The sequence below is a fragment of the Toxotes jaculatrix genome, chromosome 10, assembly GCF_017976425.1.
Source record: "Toxotes jaculatrix isolate fToxJac2 chromosome 10, fToxJac2.pri, whole genome shotgun sequence".
Taxonomy (NCBI): domain Eukaryota; kingdom Metazoa; phylum Chordata; class Actinopteri; family Toxotidae; genus Toxotes; species Toxotes jaculatrix.
Genome location: NC_054403.1, coordinates 20,004,621 through 20,019,567, shown reverse-complemented (window position 1 = coordinate 20,019,567; position 14,947 = coordinate 20,004,621). Strand labels below are relative to the sequence as shown.

The 14,947-nt window shown below is 37.1% G+C and overlaps 1 protein-coding gene across 7 annotated transcripts in view; it reads left to right on the top strand.

Moving 5' to 3' along the window:
- The window catches only part of diaph2 (diaphanous-related formin 2), a 372,649-nt gene that overhangs the window by 217,353 nt on the left and 140,349 nt on the right, over positions 1 to 14,947 (top strand). For all 7 annotated transcript variants that reach the window (XM_041047578.1, XM_041047581.1, XM_041047580.1 and 4 more), the window contains one exon: positions 2,629 to 2,758. In XM_041047578.1, coding sequence (XP_040903512.1) covers positions 2,629 to 2,758 — 130 coding nt within the window. The remainder of the gene's footprint in view (positions 1 to 2,628; positions 2,759 to 14,947) is intronic.

Here is a 14,947-nt window from a genome sequence, read left to right as displayed (position 1 = left end):
TATTAATTAATTGTTGTGTTATTTATTTATTTTATACATAGAAATTTAAGTGGAAGCCTGTTGTAATATACCCTGCACAATGTATTGGTATGTATTGTACTAAGTGGTGAGGGATTCGGAATAATACTACCTCAAGGCAATTTATGTTACGAAAGATTGAATAATATCACTGTCCAGAATTTGCTTTCAGCAACAAGGTAATGAATCACTGTTTTTCCACTTACTTAAAATGAACACATTTGTTTGAAGGAGTAACTTTATACACGCAACACCCCATTGCCCCATTAAAAAAAGTAACGTAAAAAAATGGCAGCTATAAAAAAGCATTTTATAAAGGGAGTTTTAAAGAATTTAAGGGAGCCTTAACGGAGCCTAGGCTCTTCAAGGAGAGCATTTCAAAGCTTAGAAACTCTGATGGTAAGAGCCTTTTTCACTTTTAGTTTTTATCACAAATTCTAAAGTGATCAGGACAAGGAATGGACTAGGATTAAAAATGGCCCTGAACTTTGACATAGACCAGGTCAATACAAGCTGTGCACAGATACTGTACAGCGGCTGGCACAGTTCTCATGATACCTTAAAGCTGAATTGATTGAAATTTCTGATGTAAAATAGAGTGAAAATAACATCAGTGCCTTTGGCTTTATAGAGGATTCCCCCTACCCTTACAGAGGTCCTCAACAGAATGTGTTACCAGATAAAAATCTCTGTCTCTGTTCAGTGTAGTTTGAAAAGATTTTTTTAAAGCTCAATCTTCACTATTACTTAAACAATTAATCCCTAAATATACTGTACAAATAATTTCATTAGAACTGTACATATTGTATTAAAAGTACAGGTTTTGGCAGAGCAGTTAAAGTGGTCTGTTTATGAATTAATGATTATACATACTCTGTGGACTTGATCCAGTCTTATTATGTCAGTGATATTCCCCTCACAATGCTAATATGCTTCCAGTTTCATCAGATAATTTTAATGACTAACTTATTACCTGAAACCACATGGTTTCTCCACTTATAACCACCATACTCAATAAAAACCCCACAGTGTGCCCATTTGCCTTCCCTGTATGGGCACTTGATTAGTTCAGGTTAAAGAAACTTCTCTAAACTATTAGCACATTTTATCATTGAAGCAATAGGGAACATATTACAAGGTACAGGATACACTCTACCACATTATTTAGAATTTTTGTTTCAGTAATCGTAATGTTTCTGAACATTCAAAATTCCTTAAATATATATATATGTTTCCTTTCCACGGTCTATCCTCTTTTTATAATACATTACTAATATTAGTTAGCAGATGAAATCGGCATATCTGAGATGCACTTTTTTGTATAGTAACAGTTTCGGGTATAACAATAAACAAATTAAGATTTAAAATCCATGAAATTAAATTGTGATTACAACAACGTGAGCAAATGATTGATCCTCATCTGTTGAAAGTATGTGTGTGTTTTTGTGTTGCTTTGCGAGGATATGCCTCTGACTGCCTGTAATTGTTTCAATTCACTATTTGGCCAAATGTGTGTGCTTGTGGGTGAGCGTGTGTCTTTGCATGTGCACATGTGTGGGCATGTCCAACTGCAGGCTGTTTACAGCACGGATATTATCAGTATGAGTACACAGAGGTGGGTTGTGCTAATTAGCTTTCCCAGCATGCCATTCAAACAGCATGGCAATCACGGTGGGGAATGAATATGGAACAAGTTTCCTATGCACTGATGTGGAGACTCCAGCTCCTGTGTATGAACACACACACACGTGCACATACATGGCAAACCCAGTACAGTACTTTTGTTCAAACTTTTCTTCCTTTTCTGTCGCAGAATTATGTGACAGCAGGTCTCATCGTTATGGAGTTTTATTCTTTTGTCTTCCTCATATACTGTGCCTACATCCAGTCCCTCATTTGAGACTGTAGATTGAACACTTAAGCAGTATGTGTTACATGCGGTGCCTTTATGGCCAAGTACTGTACTTTTGTACTCCTAAGAGGGCATGAATAGACTTTGTACTTGGTTCTTAAATTTGCTTATGAGCATGGGTGCAGAGGGATTTGGTTGTGGAGTAAAATCAAGTTATGTTATGAATATTCACATTTCACACACTTAAATAAAAACAAATTTAAAACACTAAAAGTAGCATCATTAGCATTTCTATTTATTTATTTTAACCCAGGAAACTTGGGGAGAGTGACATGCAACCAGGAGTTGAACTATGGACATTGTGGTTATGTGATATGCACCTTGATCATCAGCAACCCTTTCACCTAAAAATTACAACGGCAAACATGGACAGCAAATACGCTTTGTAGGAAACATAATCTCAACCGAATTACATTTTCTATCAAGGTAATCAGGATATGTTGCATCACTAGCAGTTGTTGGTTTTTGTTATTTAATTAGTTCTTTGATTTGGGTGTTCTAAGTACCGTATGTGTGGCTTCACTGAGCTTAATAATCATTGCCAGATGGGCTGGATTTTTTTTTATAGATTTTGGGTAGTTCAAATAATTTAACTGAGATATGAAAAAACATTGATTAAACCCCTGTGTAGTATGTTTGACAAGTAAATGAGTATAACAATTTAGGCTAATCAATTATTTTCTCTTTTTTCTTTTTAGCTCAGAGACACTAAATCCATCAGTCAAAACACAACACTTCTTAATTTCCTGGCTGAGAAGTGTGAAGAGAATCACCCAGAGATTTTGAGGTTTCCAGATGAACTGGAGCATGTGGAGAGTGCCAGCAAAGGTATGTCTCTACATCTTTGTCTTGAGACCATCACATGTCATAGTACCCACATGTACATTATAAACAGTGAAGTGACTGGTAATGAAGACAGTCTGGAGATGGCCTTTGCTGTAGGCAGTTTAGCTACCATGATATGTCCATGCATCAGTGCAGTGTATAACCCTTCATTATATTCATTTATTTATTTTGGTTTATTTCTAAAACATTTTCACACTTTACTTAATCTGTTTCATCCCTTGACGACAGCTAGCGGTCTCTCTTTGTGACAAGAATAGAGTTGTTTGTCTGACCACACTGTCATTCAGCCTGTCAATAAACTAATTCCACTCTAATTCTATTCTCAAGCATTTGGTGGAATCCCTGCAGGCTTATTTACTTCGTTAGTCTCATAATTGGTTATTTAATCTAATTCAGCTAATTATGCACTTGACTGAGGCTGCCAGCCATTGTGTAAGTGGACTGAATAGTCTTCAAGCTCTGTATATATATATAGACGTCTATATGCACAGATTTTGAATTATATCAACTTTGCCATTTCTGGGCAATGAATTATGCAAAGAGAAGCTAGGTAATTGACTGAGGCCAGTAAATTAATGCCTCTTGCAAAAAACCCTCAGGAAGTATTTAAGATGTAAGGATGCAAACAAAGTTTACTCTGGGCACACCACGCTTCACCCGTTTCATTGATCATCAGATGCAATTAAACAGGTTTTTCAATGGGATACTGTAACACTGACTTCCTTTACACATTTTGAGACACTGAAATTGCTAATAAGCCTACTTCTATCCTGAGTTGAATTAGAGGGAGGTCAGCATTTTAAATAAGTAAATGATGCTGCTTTGGAAATTTCAAATCTCCTTTTTTTTCTTTGTACAATTAAGAAACTTTTTTTTTGCCACACTCATCTTTTAATCCATATATTTTACTGCCTTTGGGATATTTAGGCTATGGGTACATAAGGAAAGATGAAATCTCATGAGTCTCTAAAAATCAATTTTATTAGATTTACTTTGAGGCAGATCACAAAGGAACACAGTGATTGGAGGCCATGTGTCGTCCCTTCTATATCTTTGGAAAGCTTTTACCGCCTGTGGAACAGTAGAAAATCTCTGAATAATTTACCACTACCTCCAGATCATTTACAAGCTTGTGGTAGAAAATTAAAGAAAGCTGTGTTTATACGCTGTATACTCATAACATGAAGTCAAGCCCCATGATGGCAGTTTTTAGAATTTCTACTTAACATTTGTCCCTTTTTCCAGCCCCCTCTTTCTGTGTTTCTGGTGGAGCCATTTTCCCACAACTTAGTGCTCAATGCCTAGTGTCTGTTTTAAAGAGTGCAGTAGAAACTGACTCTTTATTATTTATTAATATAACCAGCCACAGTTTGAAACATCCTTATTGTTTATTTGGAAACCCATCAGCTGTTACCATGGCAACAACCACTCTTCCTGGGGTTCATATTATATATATAAACTATAATAAATGTTTATACTAGATTGACTAGATGAAGCAATTAATATACCAATGCAATAAAATTGCATGAAAAGCAAACAAATGGCATACGAGACATAAAGTAGAATAGTTAACAGTAAAACTTTCATCTTCTCATTGGTGAGGGAATAAATAAGTCACCATATTGTTGTGCTTTCTGGGGCTGTAAATCTCATGTGAACAAACCAGTGTAAAGCCTCTCGCCCAAGCCTGTGATTTCTGATTGTTGATTGTCAGAGGCTTGTGGGGAGGGGTTGACTTGAAGGGACACTGACAGTGATGTGGGGGGATTCAAATGTAATCAAACGGCCAGCTACAGTGGTTGAAAGTTGTACAATTAATATACCTCATTGATAAGTGCAATCAGGCCTGGATAATTGTCCTAGAAAATCATAATTTTTCCTGCCTTGATTGGCTGCTTCAGACTTTCACTCCTCCATTCTCTAAGAAACTGGAGTGCTACCTTGCTATTGTCATGATCTTGACACAGTTTTTATTTCACCTCTCCTGCCACCATTCATAATGTTGAATATCTGTTTCCTACAGTAATTCAAAATTCCTGTGACTTTTGCAGAAAGCCTTTAACTATTTAAATGAAGGATGATTCCCAATTATTGTTAATTGCATCACTAATTATTCCTTTTTTACTCAGTGGCCTACTACAGCATTTGGTGATAATGGCTACAGGTAGCAATAAAAGCCTGTTTTAGTGCTCTTAGTTTGAATTAATGCAGATATCTACTGTATTACTACCTTTTATGTATCTGTTAATATGAAATGGATCACTGGCAGGTTTAACTGCAGTGATAAAGCAATTGTTCATGCTTGACTAAAACAGCCCAGCTAATATTTTCTTTGACCATAGTGTTTTACATCTCAACAATACAGCTTAGAGTAGTTCACTGCAATCAAAAGTTCTGGCATTACCACTTTATTTTATTGACTCTGAAAAATGTAAACAGTGTATAAGGGAACATCTCTTTTTTCCCTTTCTAAAATCCTAGGTTACCCAAAAACAGGTAATTGCATATCTTATTACATGGGAAATCAGTATGTCCATAGACTTGCCTGGGAGCGGATAGTGGCCTGATGGAGCTAGAGGTTAACAATAACTAAGTCCAGCACATAGAGATGTTCCCTTAGGAGCGTTTTCCTCTCTCCTAGGATTCAGCCATTATCAAAGACTATCTGTATCAAGGTCAGTTTTGATTAAATTTCACATGATTATGTAAGGAGGCAGTGGCAGCAATCTGCAGATGTTCCAGATCTGGACAAGGGGAAGGGCCATCCTTTTTTAAACGATGTGCTTTTGACACATGACTTCAGTGAAATATGAGCAGGAAATAATTGTGCATGAAATATTAGTAAAAGAAGTATGTTTTGATATTCACTAAATTTTTAGCAGCTCAAATTGTTCTTACATCTAAATGAAATTTGGGCCCAATTAAAAATATTTAAAGGGTATCTGAAAACAATTTTCTTTCACTTCACTTTTAGAAATTAAACTCTTTAATTTGCCTGTTTTTGTTTTTGTTTTTACTTTTGTTTAATTCCTCAAACTAGCTGCTATATAGCAACATTTCATGAACACAGTTTGCATGACCACTGGAGCCTTTCGGCATCCATATTCCATGAAATCACAAAATGAGAATGAACCCATGTTAAGTAGATATAAACTTTACTTCACAAAGATGATTTGCATGTAATCAACCAGTTCTCTGTTGCAGGCATATTAGTTTTTCTGCATAAGATTATTTTTAAAAAATGTAGGAAAACATTTTAGTAAGTACTCTGGATCTATTGTACTGTAACACTGCTGTATTTGTAAGTCGCTATGGACAAAGGTGTGAATGTAAAGTAATGTAATGACTCAGTACAATACAGAACAGCACTTAGCATTGTTTCATTTACTGTCAGTGTTTTTATCCTTTTTTGAAACAAAACAAAACAAAATATCAGCAGTAAAATGCATTCCTTTTAAAGCCAGGTACAGCTTGGTCCATGTTCTATATTTAACATGCAAATAAATCCTAAGTCATGAAGTTTCTGAATTTCAGTGCTTCAAATGTATAAACCATAGGCCATAGAACACCTTTTTCAAATCTCAACTTAAGATACATTTAAATACACTCGCATCTGGCTAAACTGGGTGATTTAGTTATTTCTGAATTTATCATTCTCTGTTCAACACATTTTATTCTCTAGAGAGAAAACCAAGTGCCCTCAGGTTAGTGAAAGTGAAGAAAATGCTCTATTTTTTTCTTTCAAAACCATTGATTGAGGAATACTGGCAAAATCATTACAACCTGAAGAACAGACAAGGACAAGATCTTGACAATATTTTTCACCAGTATCTACAGTAGCACTTTTCTCCAGACATTGAAGAGCTACTACAGAGACGCTTTTTTTCGGGACTCAGAATCTTTTTAAAGTCATGGAGCTGGTGGAGGGATGTATCACATGGAGCTTATTGAATTATAGCTGTTGTCACAGTACAATCTTTAAGCTTGATACTGAGTAATATTTCAAGTTTAGTCTTGACAAGAAATGCAACAAATGTTTACCATTGTTAAGTTAACAAATGAAAACAAACATTACACAACAATATTTATCTATTGAATTTTTTGAAAACACTGCATAGTTTTATAAAGATACATGAACGGTCAAGTAGTAATATATAACGTAGTTCTGATTAGGTTATTGACAAGTAGTTATATAAATATTAATATTAAATGGTAATTATCCCTATGCTGCACCCTTTCCTTTGCATGGAAACAGATGACTTGATTTGTGAAAAGCCTTGTTGATAGAAAAAGCTGTTCTTATGCAGGTATAATTTATCAGACGTGATACAGATAAACCTTTTTATTTTTGAAAACATCAGGATTATTGTCTGAAAGATTCTTCACCAAATTTAACTTGTTTCCTCCTCTTACGAGACCAATTTTGCCTTTATTGTTGGCTTTGTATCCAAACTACTCCATATTTCACTGTGAGCTCCAACTCTCTCTGAGCAGAGGATTGGCAGCCTCTCCTACCACTATATCATCTTGGATCTCTATCGATAAATCATTTTGAGTGGTGAAGGATTTGAAGGAGGTCTAGGCAGCTAACAGGGGCTCAGCCCTCCTCATTGAAAATGCTCTGTTTTTGTCATCTTAGTCCCCCCTCAAATGACAGGTCACACCCATTGGCCCAAGATCGCCATTGCCAAATTGTGTTGTCTCCATAAAGTTTTACACAAGTTTTACACTTTGTTTGCCTTAAGTGATAAATTTAGTGGCACAGGAAAACAGCAGGATTTGTCTTATCATGTATTCATTTGCTATTTTAATCTATCCTTAAATGGAACATTGTTGCTGGCAGACTTACACCAAACTGGTGTGAGATCTTTGACTGACATTCCAAAAGAAACTGGCCGCTAATTTCGTGTTTGATTGATGCAGTGTAGTTTTTGAACTTTGCTTACCATTGTAAACTCAAAATTTCATAAAGAAAAAGTGTCATTTTTACTTTCGCTTCTTTTCCTTTTTTCTTTATTATGAACTCATTTTGTTTCATCATAGTGTTTCTTTCGTCGGCCTTCAGAAAAAGGTGAAATATGACACGTAAATCTTTCAATATTCTTAGTGAAAATATAGAAACGGTATCAGTTTGTTAGCATTTAAGATTTACAGCATGTGAGTCATAGCCAAAGTGCTCCGTCAATAACTCACATGAGTTAGCTGTTGAATGCTACCAGAATAATAGTGTGAAGGCTTTGGTGACAAAGGTATAAGTGAATGCCACTGAACAGTGCAAATGCATTTCCCATCAACTTCCGTCTCCCTATCTGCCTGACAAACAAGTATTCTCTTTGTAACTTCCTGACTCGTTCAGACATACCACTCAATAAGAGTGTAATCAATACTGAACATGTACTGCATGTATTGCATATAGAAGGTACATACATTCATTTATGAAATGTACTATTGGATATCGAGAGTATAATCATTTGAAATGTAGTCATAGAATCTACTATTTTCATACCCCTGACCTCATCTTAATAGCAGCAGCAAAGCCGTGAGAGAAGTGTCATTGGCCAATTTGCCTTGTTAAATCCCCCCCAGGCCTGACAATGGGAACTAAGTCTGTGTGGTGATTCCACTCAATCAGTGGTGCACTGACAATCTGTCTTGACAATCCGGGAAAAGAGGAAATATGACACAAATGTTCTCATAAATCTATTTAGTATAAGGCATAGCCAAGGGCAAAGTACTTTGGAGCCTGTGAGAGAGAAAATGGAGAATGAGGGAAGAAAAAAAAAAAAGATGAACTCTGAGGATATTAATACCGCTGTGAATATATCTATTATCCACATTCATTTCAAGGCACTGCAGCATAATAAAGCAGTGCCCATTTCCCATTTAAAGTCCTAGCAGTACTTGGCTCTGTATTACGTAGACAAAATGCCTTTCTGGATGTGGTGGAACACAGAAGGGATCATTTGTCTTTTGGTTTCAATGGAGTTGCAGGGAATCATGGGGTTGAGAGGATAGTCCCTCATGCCAGTCATGAGAGCTCACTAAAGTCAGCTGTTGAAGCTTGAGGAAGAATGGACATATTTTAAGCCAAACACTCAGATCCTACTGCAATGGATGCAGAAATGTTAAGTTTTTTTACTAAAGAGATGTTTTTGCCTTTGAATGAAACTCTAGATTTGATGTGATGTTGTTGCTTTGCACTGAAGCAATTGCTCAGTCATTTATTTTACAACTGATATGTTGAATCGTAGTTTAAAAATTGATGCCAGAGGAGATCTGTGATGCTGTATCTTAGATCTTTGCATCGTTAGAAATATAAATAATGGAATTATATTTATAACAGATATGATGATATAAAGGCAGAAATGTTTAAACTACCCTTGAATTCACATACCAATCCCAAAATTCTTGAATAGTGAAAGCAATAAAAATATGCACAGTGATGTTTCAGAAACCGGCATCCTTCCTGATTGCCTCAAAATACTTCTGATTTCAAAACTCTTTCCTAGTGACCCTCATGTCACATTTCCCAGTTTTCCCCTAAATGTTGATTGGAGTCTGAAGGACTGTATATTCAATTACTAATCTGGCAAAATACACAAATGGTAATGTGTATAATTTAATATGCTTCTATGTACACAGGACAGGAATGACCTGCCTACCTGGTCCTGTGGCTTAATGCCAGATCTTTCCCTTCCTCTTGAGGGTAACAGCATCAGTGGTGTTGCATTCTCCAATCATAGGCAGAATTCCTCCTCTGAGGACTACCAGGCTAACCTCTGGTTTACCAGTGTACAGCAATAAGCTTCTTGTCATCAATTTTGATATCCAGCCACTTCTTTTTCATTTCAATAATGGTTCTTCTCTCTTGTCTGTCTCTCTGAATTAGCAGCTGTCACTGGAAAGCTTTCACTGTGACACTGTGATATTCAGCCAACAATGAACAATTTTCCTATAGTAGGAATACCACCCCTGTGACCACCAACTATATACATATATATATAAATATAAATAAATAATCAATTTCACAGTCAGTGAAATTTCCCTTCTTAGATTTGTAGTCAAACTTTCCCATTCTGCCTTAGAAGTAATTGAATGACAATCTGATTTAGGTGCATATTAATATTCTCAATGGGAATTCCATTTGCCATTTAATCGTGAGAGTTAATAGGGTGTGATATGAGCTCACGAATGTGCAGCATTTCAACTTTATTGCAATTTATAGAGAGGGAAATTGCAAGTAGGTGAACATGAAGACAGTTTTCAAAATTGGGGTATTTTTAAAGTTATGCAGTTTTCATCTTTTGTTGTACTAGTAGTTAGTGTCATATCAGCCACAGTTTTACAAATGAAACGCCAGGCAGAGTTCATCATGTGGATTGGGTAAAGTGGCCACAAGATCATTGGGCCATTGGGATATTCTCTGCAAATTGCTGCAGAGTGAGCATACCTTCAGACCTTGGTGGAGGGTCACAGACGAGCTCAGAGCACACACCCCAAAACAGCAGTGGAGTGGCTTTGTCTCTGTATGTACTTGAGAGGCCCAAACTAAGCCCGGATTTATACCCTTTTGGAAATCTGTGGAGAGACCTGGAGATTGCAGCTCACTGATGCTTCCCTTCCAGCCTGACTGAGATAGAGAGGATCTGCTACAGAGAAGGAGAGAAAAAGCCCAAATCCTTGGCAGCCAGACCTGGGGGAGCTGTCCTGTACCCAATCTCCGGCAACTCGGGAGAAACAAAAATATTCCTGTGAATAAATTCAGATTAGACAGATCAGCCTGATGATTGCACTAATACATAATATCACTTTTTAGTAAGTGTGATGTTTTGGGGGTTTTTTTGCATTCTGGGTCTACTGGTGTTCCCCAAGTTTTAAGCTCTAACTTTTAAAGTAAATATTTTAAAAATCTTTATCAGTTCTAAATCAATGGGATTAGAAATACTCCCACTGATACTAGTAAAATACACTTGGGTCTAAAATTTTGATTGATATCAGAAATAAAAAAAAACAGGTTCCAGTGGATAGAATGTGGTTTATCTAGGATAACCACATCAGAAAACTGCTTAACCAATTATTTGGCCTGTTTTGTTCTAGAATCTACTGAAGTGCAGATAGATGCACTTTTCTGTCGTTTCCATTTTGCTAATTTTGGAATTTCCTGCTTTCACACTGTTGGTCCAAGTCATAAAAGTTTGAAGTGCTGCAGCTGATTGTGGGTTTGTTTACATTTGAGTGTCCTGCTTGAACAAGGTCTGCACCTTTCCATCTATCATCTGGTTGCCGTTTCAGTGCCTAAGCACCAAGCGAACTCTCCTCGGAAGCTTTTCGTGTTTGAGAGCTCATCATTTATACATCAGAGGAATTTAGCAAAGGGTAGTTGTATTATTGAAGGCGCAGTCTTCAGTAACACACAAACAACGACAGTCTTTGGAGTCCTGAGACCCAGATTTCCAGATGATTTGACTGGACATTTTGTGCACTGCTGCACATATGCATTTACATGATTAGAGGATTTTTGAAACATAGCAAACCAAATCTAAGAATAATTTCATTACAGTGTTCGCAGACTAACAATCACCCTCATACCAACACATCATTTTGTGGAAGGCAAAAAAGGAGAAAAAAACTGCTGATTGCTGGTACACTGGTAGAACTAAACTAAAATTTCCATAGCCTGCTGCATCTTAAATACTGAATTCAGATCCTCCGCTTTATATTAAACACACTTTATTTGCCCGCCAGTATAACATCAAGTACCCTCGACCAGTAGTCAATTTAATGTTGTCAGTGTGGCTAGAAAGGGAAACAATTTCCTCACTGGTTGTTTAAGGTATACTCATCCCTGGATCCTGAAAGTGATAGAGCAGGATCAGCAAGGCCAGCAGTGTAAATGGACAGTCTGTCATGAGGAATATTAGGAACAGGAAACAGACCTGTCTAGCTCCACCAGCTCAGGATGAGTGATGAGCTCTAGAGAGTTTTCTTTTTTCTTTATTCCTTTTTTTTTTCTTTACTCACTTCATGGTGGATGAGTAGTTCATTGTGGGACCAAAACAGCTATTCTCGCACTCTTTCTTTTTTTTCTTTCTTTCTGTCCATCTCTCTTTCCCTCCACCTCCTATTTCTTACATCACCACTTTGGCCAGCCAGTATGAATGTAGACAGAGATAGACACATGCAGGGAGGCCAGCAGCCCTGCTTAGCATCAGGATCCAGTCCGTGACAGCAGACTTCAATGAGAGCTGACAATGGGACCAGGAATGAGAATAATGCTGTTTGCCAGGCTAGAAATTCAGCCTGTCACAGTAGACCATTTCCCATGCTGGGAGTGTTCCATGAGCTGAGGTGAACAAGGAAACTCCATTTTAAATACAACTTCTCTACTAACTCATAACTAGAACCAATCCACCCCTGCAGATTAAAATGATTGTGGTATTTTCAGGATTTATCGATGGTAGATCAGCAAACCGGGCTTTAAAAAAATTGCATTTAAATTCAGATCATTCAAACACTTCTAAGTATGGAGTTATGTTTAATGACATACAGTAATTGAACCAAAAGTAGCTACACAGTGTGTCCTTGCAGTAGAGAATGTCACTTGGCGCACCGGTGGCACATAGGGGAGCAGCATGGTTTAGAGTCATTACCAATGACTGGTCCTGTCTCCTCACATTATCATCTGATCGTTAAAATATCCTTGGTTTGGTAACATTCAAGCTGCTGGTTGTTACTCACTTGAAGACTGGCTCAGAGCCACATGCTTTCCAGATGAAGACCTGGGTTTGAGCCGAGCAGTGAAAGAAGTAAAATTATGATTCTCTGTTTTGGTTAATTATCAATTATGAACCAACAGGTGGATTTTATTTTTGTCAAATGTACCCGCCTCTGCCCATTTCTCAAGGCAAGTTACACAAAATTTTTCAAAATTGTGTTCTTGCCTCATGTACAATATATGTCTATTTTACAAATTACCAGTTTATTTTACAAGTTTACAAGTTGGATTATTTCTCACTGAAAATCATATAATATCATATACCCACCCCGTGTAGGTTTTGAATGGTGGCTCTGGAAAGTTCACATCTCGCTTATTTGTTGAGGAAGGCAGCTAGGCCGCTTCTATTTATAGCAGTTAGTCACTTCAAAAATCAAAATGGTCATTTCAAATCCTCATACCCCTTGCGCAGCACAATCTTTGGAGTTATGAGAAGGCAGTAGCTTGGCATGTGTATGTTTGTATCTTCTGGAGAAACTAGTACTTCTCTGGTAATAACACTGCCTCGTATGAACACCTTGACAGTGTTCAAACAAGGCAGGCGAGAATACATACAGTTACAGTTAATGTTGTGTTGATGGACAAGGGGGCTGGTGGGAAACCTGTTCTCAGTATAACCCTGTAGCTGATTATGTACCGAACTATGTGACGTATTAATGTGTTGGAAAAACTTCCTGTCAAGGTGTGACAGATAGGTACCATGGTACTGTATTTCTCAGTGATCCAGCTCTCCAGTGATTGACTGAGCACATCATCATAATGCATGACATCTGCATTCGCTCAGGACATTATCACCAAGACTGAGTTGCAGCATGTGTAACATGAGTTGAGGCAGACACAGTGCTTTGGACCTGTCATGCAATTGTTGAGCAGCAGACCTGCGGTATTCTTGAACTGCAGCAGCCACTGACAGGACATTGTACTAAACATTAGGGAACTTTGAATTTGTTTTCATGGAGAGACTTGTGATAACATGTCTGTTAGGCAGTTCTGATAAGTAAGATAATGATGAGGATTGTTGTACAAATGAGCAGGAAATTGAGTTTTCTCTGAGGTGATCCCTGCACCCTCCAGATAAGGCCCTCTTGAGGCGTTACAATAACAAGTGCAAGGAGTTGTAATATTCACTCAATGAAATTGTGTAATCTACAGTACAATATGCGCACCCTGTTCAGGATTTATGTTGTGTGCTAGTGTTATGGTTCATTGGTGAGATCTTTATTTAAAAGGCTAAGCTTGCCAAATAGGTATCATACAATTGTTAAATAGTCATTTTAGCATTAACCTGAAATGCTCTTCCAAGCTCTCCTCCACAGACCACTTGTGTTACTTCTTTTCAGCAGAAACTAAGTAATGCTTCTTTTCAGCAGAAGTGGGAAATGAAATTTTATTTTATAATCCTGGGATGACTGATTTGGTTTTGTCTGACTTAATTAAAATTTGTGGAAAAGACCAAAGACAGACAACACAGTGAAACACTTGAACTGAGCAAAATTATTGTTATTATTATTTGAATTTCACATCTCAGCCTTGATCCAAATGCCATCTTATAATGGAATGATAATAACTTTATGTTTGTAGAAGACAACCTTTCAAAACAGAATAATGTCAAGCAAGATAGTAAAGCATTAAGAAAATCACATTAAGGCAATATGAACTTTAAGATTAATTAACTGTAATAAAGGAAAACCATATCTATGGGGGAAAAATCCAAAAGGAACATATAGTTCACCCTAACTACACTGAGTTTAAAATTAGTCATCATTCCAGAGTCGCAGGCCTCTTAGCATACATGCCTGGGCTTTCACTGAATTAATTTTAGTACTTTATGTACAGATGGGTGACAAATTAATGGAAAAACCTGGAAAATGATTGGAGAAACAGGATGACAGTTGCCCCATCCATAAGGCACGAGGGGTCACTGAAGGGTTTAATGAGTATGAAAATGATGCCTTGACTTCCTTGAAAGTGGAAGCTTAATACCTTTTTCTCAGCATCATATAGGCAGAAATGTGCCTCTCAAAGATTAGGCATGGCATTTCTACTTGTTTATGTTACCATACATTTGAGTGTTATCCTCTTAAGAGGCGTAATTAATTTCTAGCAGCAGAAGTTGACGTTTTTTAACAAGTTGCTACGGTAGTTCATTTTTCATTTTAGGTTTTCCCACCGATATTAATAGAAAAATGTTCTCCAGATGGACACGTACCTTCCCCATGGTTGCATGTGTTGTTATAAAAATTTAGATTAGGCTGGGAAAGTCAACAGAACAACAGTTTAGAGCTCTCATCTATTGTGCCAATAATAGTTCTGTTCATGTTCTGTTCATCCCTGTTGTTCTATGCTTACAAATCACACCATGCCATGGAGAAAAATACCTATCATACCAGACATAC